This window comes from Hibiscus syriacus, unplaced genomic scaffold, assembly GCF_006381635.1.
Source record: "Hibiscus syriacus cultivar Baekdansim isolate YM2019G1 unplaced genomic scaffold, ASM638163v2 tig00111780_pilon, whole genome shotgun sequence".
NCBI lineage: Eukaryota > Viridiplantae > Streptophyta > Magnoliopsida > Malvales > Malvaceae > Hibiscus > Hibiscus syriacus.
In genome coordinates, this window is record NW_024063177.1 from 21,249 (window position 1) to 29,496 (window position 8,248).

The 8,248-nt window shown below is 31.7% G+C and overlaps 1 protein-coding gene across 1 annotated transcript; it reads left to right on the forward strand.

Annotated features, from left to right (window-relative positions):
- The first annotated feature begins 2,118 nt into the window (after positions 1-2,118).
- Positions 2,119-4,170, forward strand: LOC120170506 (AT-hook motif nuclear-localized protein 1-like). Its single transcript, XM_039178449.1, has 4 exons — positions 2,119-2,461; positions 2,752-2,819; positions 3,001-3,023; positions 4,017-4,170. The coding sequence occupies exons 1-4, from the start codon at positions 2,119-2,121 to the stop codon at positions 4,168-4,170; spliced, it is 588 nt and encodes a 195-aa protein (XP_039034380.1).
- The last annotated feature ends 4,078 nt before the right edge of the window (positions 4,171-8,248 follow it).

Consider the following 8,248-nt stretch of genomic DNA (forward strand, 5'->3'; position numbering starts at 1 on the left):
TCTTATGTTTTCTCTATAAAGTTGAAAATTATGTGACATTTATTAGTCGAAGATGTTGATGCGTACGCTCATAAAGTTAATTTGTTCGAAGTAATTGATTATAAATATTTTTTTTAAAGAGTAACTATTGGAAGCTAGGTCTTCGGGAAAGTTGTCGTAAGAGAATTATGTTATAATCCATTCGTACAATTCATTTGTAATTTTTAAGATTTAGAATTATGGTACTGCCTTCTAGTTTGTGATTATCGTTCTTTTATTGCATCGGGTACCATTGATTGCATCTGTAGAATACATGTCGATATACTATAATCTTGTGTTCCTTAGTTTTCTTGTACCATTTCCTTTAGTTGGTTTTTTTACAATTTATGTATTTTTATTAGTTGTTTTGATGGTATTTGATATTTATGTTAGGGTCATATTGTGTACATGATGTTTGATGGTGTTGTATATTTATGTTTCTCAACAGGGATCCCATGTGCACATGATGTCTCAGTGATGTTATTGATTCAAGAGAGACCAGATAACTATGTTGACAATTGATACCATAGGTCGACTCAAATCCAGTTGTATTCTAACTTTATATACCCTATCCGATGAGTCAATCAGTGGGAACCTGTCCCATCAATGGAGCTAATACTTCCTCCAATTCAGAGGAGGCCACCTGGTAGGCCTAAAAAACAAAGGAAAAAGGTTATTGACGAACAACAAAATGGTCCTAGTAGGGGGCAAAGGACCCTATAAATTAAGTGCAAGAAATATGGTAAAGTATGCCACAACATAAGGACATGTAGAGGTCAGGTCAGAGGTAATTCTAGGCTTAACACACCACTTCCTTCAGCAACAACACATCCAGCAGCCTCAATTGGTCCACCTCCACAGTTTCCATTATCTTCAACTGCTCCACATTTCACTGCTGCCATAGTACCAAAATTACCAGTCAATATTTAATTCTCCACAATCTCTATTATTTCCTTTAACTAACAACTATCACATATTGGTATTTACAGTTTAGGAGGCCTTCAGCAGCAATTACCCAAGTCTCACTTCTCACCACCTCAATAACAACCAAGTCTATATCAACATTTGTTCAAAGGAAGAAGATTGAAACGGCTGTAGGAGGACAAATCCCACCACCTCAACAACAACCAACTCCATACCATGTTAGATGGATGTTGCAATCACCTTCTCCCTCTGAAAATACAGTGATGCAGGATTCACAAGAATCAATTTCTAGTTTCAAACCAAATAATGTTGATGGATGTTGACAAGAGTTTCAATATGTGTTGATAGATGTTAACTTCCATTTTTTGAGTTGATAGATGTTACATATCATTTTTTGTGTTGATAAATGTAAAGTGCCATCTTTAGTGTCATTTTTTGTATATGGCATAGTGACTTAGGCAATATGGTATGGTTGCCAAAACATATACCACGATATATGGTCATTTTTTGTATATGCATAGTGGCTTAGTCAATATGGTATGGTTGTCAAACCATATACAATGATATATGGTAACATTTGAATGTAAATTGATGCAAATGATAATAGAAACAATATTACATTTTGTTATGAAATTTTTAGTTGCTCAAAGTCCAAGCTCGGTAGCAATATTTAGCTGCTCAAATCTCTACATGTAAACATCTGTTAACTTCAAAGTTTTCTTAATATACTTTTTTTCTTTTGTGAAAAGGAAAATTCATGCTTTAATGATTCTTTTCTTTCTTTCTTCTAGATGAAACTGAATGCTTGAAAAGATAGGGAAATATTTCTTAGGTTATTATGTCTGTAATTTGTTTTGGTGTATATTTTCAAAATTTAGTTTTTTTTAATATGGGTTAAGGAACTGATCTGTGAACTAAACAAAAAGTTGAGCTTTAAGTATTAGCAGTTTCACTTGTATCTTTGCATGCTCTTTATTTTATTTTTCTTTCAGGTGATCTTTGTATTTAGAGGTTTTTAGCACCCCAAAAAAAGCCTTAGACTTAATTTTCCCCTTTTTGAGAATATATATATATGTGTGGTTTTTGATTGATGAATTTCTATTTTATAGGTAGTTTGGCCTTGAATCTGCAATTATTATATAGTTATAGTGCATAGTTTTGGTTTACAATATATGCATGGAAACAAATTCAGGTTTTACAGTGATAGGAGCAGAAGCTCCATCAGCTTGTCATATGGCACCAAGGACTGAAAATGCCGACCAGATCGTTGGTGGAATAACGGTTGTCAATGTTCTGCTAGTTAGCGATGGGTTAACTGGCAGTACAGAGAAGAAGAAAAGAGGTAGGCCTAGGAAATATGGACCAGATGGGACAATGACAAGGGCATTGTCACCTATGTCTATTTCGTCCTTCATCCTGCCGGTTTCGGGTGAGTTCTCAAGTGGTGGAAAGCAGGGGAAAGGCCGAGGCAGTGGTTATCAGATTAAACATCATAAGGGAATGGAGATGGAGAACTTAGGTAATGAAGGTCACTCTTTCGAAGAAAGTTTGTTTCTTTTAGTTTAGGTTTTTGCAAGCTGTTTTCCGTTTCAAATTTTGCCATGTTATAGATTTGATAATTTTTTGATTTCTGTTTCTTCATGGTATGCCTCAAACTAAGTTCAATTTGTGATTTCATGGGGATTTATTAAAAATGTCGTTGCTCGGATTTGGAAGAACAATGTTGGTTCCGGGAATGATTGGTGTATATCAGCAAATAATTTTTGTACTTTTAGCAGCAAAATTCCATGTTTACATATTGTTTTATAGGTGACTTGGTTGGGACTTCTGTCGGAACAAATTTTACGCCGCATATCATCACTGTCAATCCCAGCGAGGTATGTTCCAATACGGGAAAGAGACGGTTTTGTTAATTATCTAAGCAAACAATCTTATGATTCATTCCTATCATCGTTATATGATTCTTGAACTATGAGATTGATGTCAAAGAAGGTTTCTTTTTCACTTATCAATGAATCTAAATTATTTTCATCATCTTGATTTTCTTTGGTGTTTAAGGATGTAACAATGAAGGTGATGTCGTTTTCTCCATGGTTATCAAAACCGGACCGGCCGGTTCAACCGGTTGAACCTTGAACCAGTGGCCTGTCCAGTCCGGTTACCTCACAAAACCGGTATGGCAATGAACCGGCTAAAAACCGGTAAAACCGGGGTAAATCGAGTGAAAACCGGCAAAACCGATTTGAACCGCCGGTTCACTTTTTTTCTTTTAAAAAAAATTAAACCAAACGACGTCGTTTGTTTAACGAGCCGAGTCAAATTCGAGTATTGCTGAGTTCGACTCGAACTCGAAAACTTTAAAAGTAAGCTCAACTCAAAAACTCACGAGCTAAAAATTATCAATTTCAACTCGATCTCGAAATATAATATTAAAACTTGAACTCGAAAAGGCTCAAACTCAAAAAAAAATATAAGTTCGATTGAAGTCTAAAATTTGAGCTCAATTGAAGCGAAAGAATAGTTCGCTCTGTGCTCACCGAAAGGCTCCATGATTTTGAATGTCAAATTACTTCTATTATTTATAGAAGTAAGTTGAGATGCTCTTCTATGTTTCTTAGACATGTGGGATTGTTTTGTTCTCATATTTTTACTCTTTAAACTTTTGGGATGCTCTTCTATGTTTCTTAGCCATGTGTGATTATTTTTTTTAATTAAACCAAATGACATCATTTATTATGATTTTTTAAGCCCCAATTTTATTTTTTTGATTATAGTTATATAATTATATTTATTATTTAATATGTTTTACCTTAAATATTATGTTGTAGTTGAATTGAATCATTTTGTTTCACTTGATTTTATGGTTTTTAATTTATATATGTTATGACTTGTGATATTTTTATACCTTTTAATATTGTAAACTTAAAAAAAGTGTTACATATATATTAATATTGCTTTGAATATTATGTAAAATTAAAAAATATTATTTTATATAAAATCCGGTTCAACCGCGGTTGAACCAGTGAACCAGTACCTTCACCGGTTCAATGTCCGGTCCGGTTTTAAAAACATTGGTTTTCTCAACAAGGACTAAGAGCCATTTGCATCCTATCCGCTAACGGAGTAATTTCTAGTGTTACAGTTCGTCAGCCGGATGCTTCAGGTGGTACGCTTACGTATGAGGTTAGGCAAATTAGAGATTACCATAACATTCCAAAATATGTCTAGTTTCTGATTAAAATTTATTGAATACTGAATGCAAAGGTTGTTATTATTGCAAAAATTGTAGTGTATCAATGTCGTGTTTTATTCTGGCGACACGAACATGATACTGTCAAATAGTAAATTCATGCTCAAAATTCCAAAGTAATTCAATTTCATTCTAAACCTTAAATTTCAAAATAATTCAATTACATTCTAAACCTTAAATTGAAGTATTTTAGAATTTGGGGGTTTAGAATTTAATTAAATTATTTTAGAATTTAGGATTTAGAATAAAATTGAATTACTTTAGAATTTGGGGTTTAGAATGAAATTGAGGACTATTTTGTAAGTTTTAAAAGTTGAAGGACCTAAATTCAAGTGCCTGAAAAGTTCAATGACCATTTATATAATTTACCCTAATTTTCTAATAGTGGTTTAAGTTTGGGGACTATATTGCAAACGGAATAAATATTGGGGATTGTATTGCAAGTTTTAAAAGTTGGGGGACCTAAATGCAAGCTTCAGAAATGTTCAATGACCATCACTATACTTAAACCTATAAAAAATTATAATAATCCTTATATTTTTATTACAATAATTATTTTATAAAACTTAAAAAATAAGTGGAAATTAAATTAAATTAGACGGGATTCAAATTTTTAAATGGATACGTGTTATGTTATTTTTTGTATATGTTTAATTTTTTTTATAATTTTAAAATATTATCAATTTTATACATAATAGTTTATAATTTTATTTTTTAGATTTCAACATTTTTACTTGTTTGTGTTACGTTAATAGTATTTTTGTATATTATATCGTATTTTGCAAGTTACGATTACGATTTCATCAAAAGAATAACTTATATATTAAAATATTAAATGTTTGTATCAGGTTCCAATTATTTTCTATGTATAAAATATTATAGTTTTTTACATGCTCTGTTTTGAAAACCGGACCGGATCGGCCGGTTCAACCGGAAACCGTTACTTAGTCTGGTTCAATCTAAACCGGTTGAACCGCTATTAGTGAACCGGCCAGAACCGTTGAACTGTTCGAACCGGACCGGCTGAAAACCGGAAAAAACCAGGGAAAATCGGGATTTTTGTTTTTTTTTAAAAAAAAATTAAATCAAACAACGTCGTTTGTTAAACGAGCCAAGTCGAACTCGAGTATTGCTGAGCTCAACTTGAACTTGAAAACTTTAAAAGTAAGCTCAACTCAACTCAAACTCACAAGCTAAAAATTATCACGTTCAACTCAAACTCGAAATATAATATTGAAACTTGAACTCAAAAAAAATAGAAGCTCGATTGAAGCCTAAAATTCGAGCTTGATTGAAGTGAAAGAATAGTTCACTCAATGCTCACTAAAAGGCTCCATGATTTTGAATGCCAAATTACCTCTATTATTTATAGAAGTTAGTTGTGATGCGCTTCTATGCTTCTTAGCAATGTGAGATTGTTTTGTTCTCGTATTTTTACTCTTTAGACTTTTGGGATGCTCTTCTATGTTTCTTAGCCATGTGAGATTGTTTAAAAAAAATTAAACCAAACAATATCATTTTGTTATGATTTTTTTAACCCCAAATTTATTTTTTAATTATAGTTATATAATTATATTTATTATTTAATATGTTTTACCTTAAATATTATGTTGTAGTTAATTTGAATCATTTTGTTTCACTTGATTTTATGGTTTTTAACTTATATATGTTATGACTTGCTTTGAATATGACTTGTGATATAAAAAATTATTTTTGATTAAATATTTTTGGTATTTTTATTTAATTTTTTAAATAATTATGACGTCGTCCGATTCTTCTGACCGGTCGGACCGATTCGACCGGTTGAACCAGTGAACCGATAGCATGACCGGTTCGCTAACCGGTCCGGTTCTGAAAACCATGTTTACATGTTAATAATCTATTAGATATTTTAACATATTTATGCATTTTTGACGTACTCAATTCTCATGACATTTTGAATTATTTTCTAATGTTTCCATAGTTTATCTCGGTAATTCAACTTTCAACTCTAATCTACATATTTAAGAATGGTGAAATTATAATTCTGATCCCTTCATTATATATAAATTTGAGATTTAGTCTTGATTAAAGAGTGGGGAGTTCATGCATAGATGGGCAACGTTACATGGATAATATCAACATTTGAATAGTTTAAAGACAGCCACGTTACATGGATAATATCCACACTTGGATACTTTAAAGACAGCCACGTTACATGGATAATATCCACACTTGGATACTTTAAAGACAGCCACGTGACATGGATAATATCCACATTTGAATTGGAAAGAGTTGAACAAGTACATTATCTTCCATTCCTTTGTTTGGATGGGATCTATTTATTCACTTTGAATGCGATATTGGAGAAAATTTATTAAAATATATACATATCCTTCCTTCTTTCATTCAACTTTGATCTTTCAAAACAACTTGAGCTTGAGTTTTAAGTATAATTCCCCTGTTTCGACCATATAATTTATATAGCTGCTAAGTCGTTTCACAATACTAGGTAATTATCTTTTTAACTTTTACACCGGTGATAGTGAAGAAAGAATTTTTCTGGCCAGACATCCACTTTCTGATTTACTAACAGGTGCGGTGAGTACAGCCCCCGTTTCTACTCTACATTTCTCAAGTTTTCTACTGAGGCAATTACTGTGATTAACACGCTTCCTAATTACAAATGTTAATCATTTCTTTGGTTTATAGAACCAAGGCAGTTAGAGACGAAGATGATCGAGAGAAAGACAAGTAGCCTTTGGCCAGCATGCATGTTTTTTTTTTTTGTTCTTTGTTGTTCCATTAATCTTTTAGTTAACCAACACACTTGATGAAACCTGCAGTGGTGTGCAAAATTGGAGAGCTTTGGTGGTTGTGGTGGACGCTGCTAAACAAACAAGGAAGAAACTTGTGACAAGGAGAAAATAGATTTATAGTATTTATTTATAGGGATAAGTTTCTTGTTTATAAAGGAAACTTGCATACGAAGAAATCTATTCAAATTAAATTTTCTACTTCTCGTCAGTGCCCCAACAGAAAAGTACAATTTTATACGGACTGAATCGCTCCGTGCCTCCGTCTACCGCCACAAATCCTCATTTTAACCTTCATTTTAAAAGAGTTTTTCATGTTCATATTCAATATGATAAAAAATAATTTCGATCACATGGCTCTAAGAGATTTAATGAACAATTGTTGGATAAAGGGAATGTTATTGAAGGTTCAAGTGGTTTGTTAGAGGAATGTAAATGGACTGATTTAGAGTTTAAAGCACGAGATTTTAGATGGGTAAATCAAAGGGAATTAGGTGTTTATGAATGGTAGACAGATTCATGATAACATTGTGATAGCCAATTTGATTGAAAGGGAGGCAATAAAGATCGACATGAAGAAAGAATATAACCTTGTTGAATGGGTATTGATTGAAGGATAGATGTAAGCAGATTTTATAATGAAAGCTCAAATGCTCTTAGTCTTATACTCTCGGGTGTTCGAATCTGAGACCTCTAGGAATAATAATAATTTCTTTAACCACTGATGTAACTTGGTTCGTGTAGTGTAATTGTTTTTTTTAATTTAAGAGTTTAAAAGATTATAAATAATTTAGGTGCTAACTCGACGACCCAACTCAATTTACTTAACACCAATTCCATTGATAAAAAAACTAAGATGTTATTCATTTGAAAGATGATTAATATATATATATATATTAATCTTTAAATAAAAAATATAAAAATATTATTTTAAGATTTAAATACGAGATAAACAAATACAAATCTTTATTCTTAAATATTTTTTTTATAAGCACATTTTTAGCATACTTTTTTTTTGTTTACCCATGTTATGAATATGACAAAAATTAAATGTGTTATGAATTTACAAATAAAAAGGTAACTAAAAACGAGATCAACATACAATAAGACGTAAAATGTAACATGATTCGATCTTACCTACTTCTATGAATGAGAGAAACAAGAATTCGCTATAAACATAAAGATCACACAGAGTAACATTATATGAATCTTTTTTTGTATTACATTATCATCCACATATCTTAAAACTTTGTGTATCTTT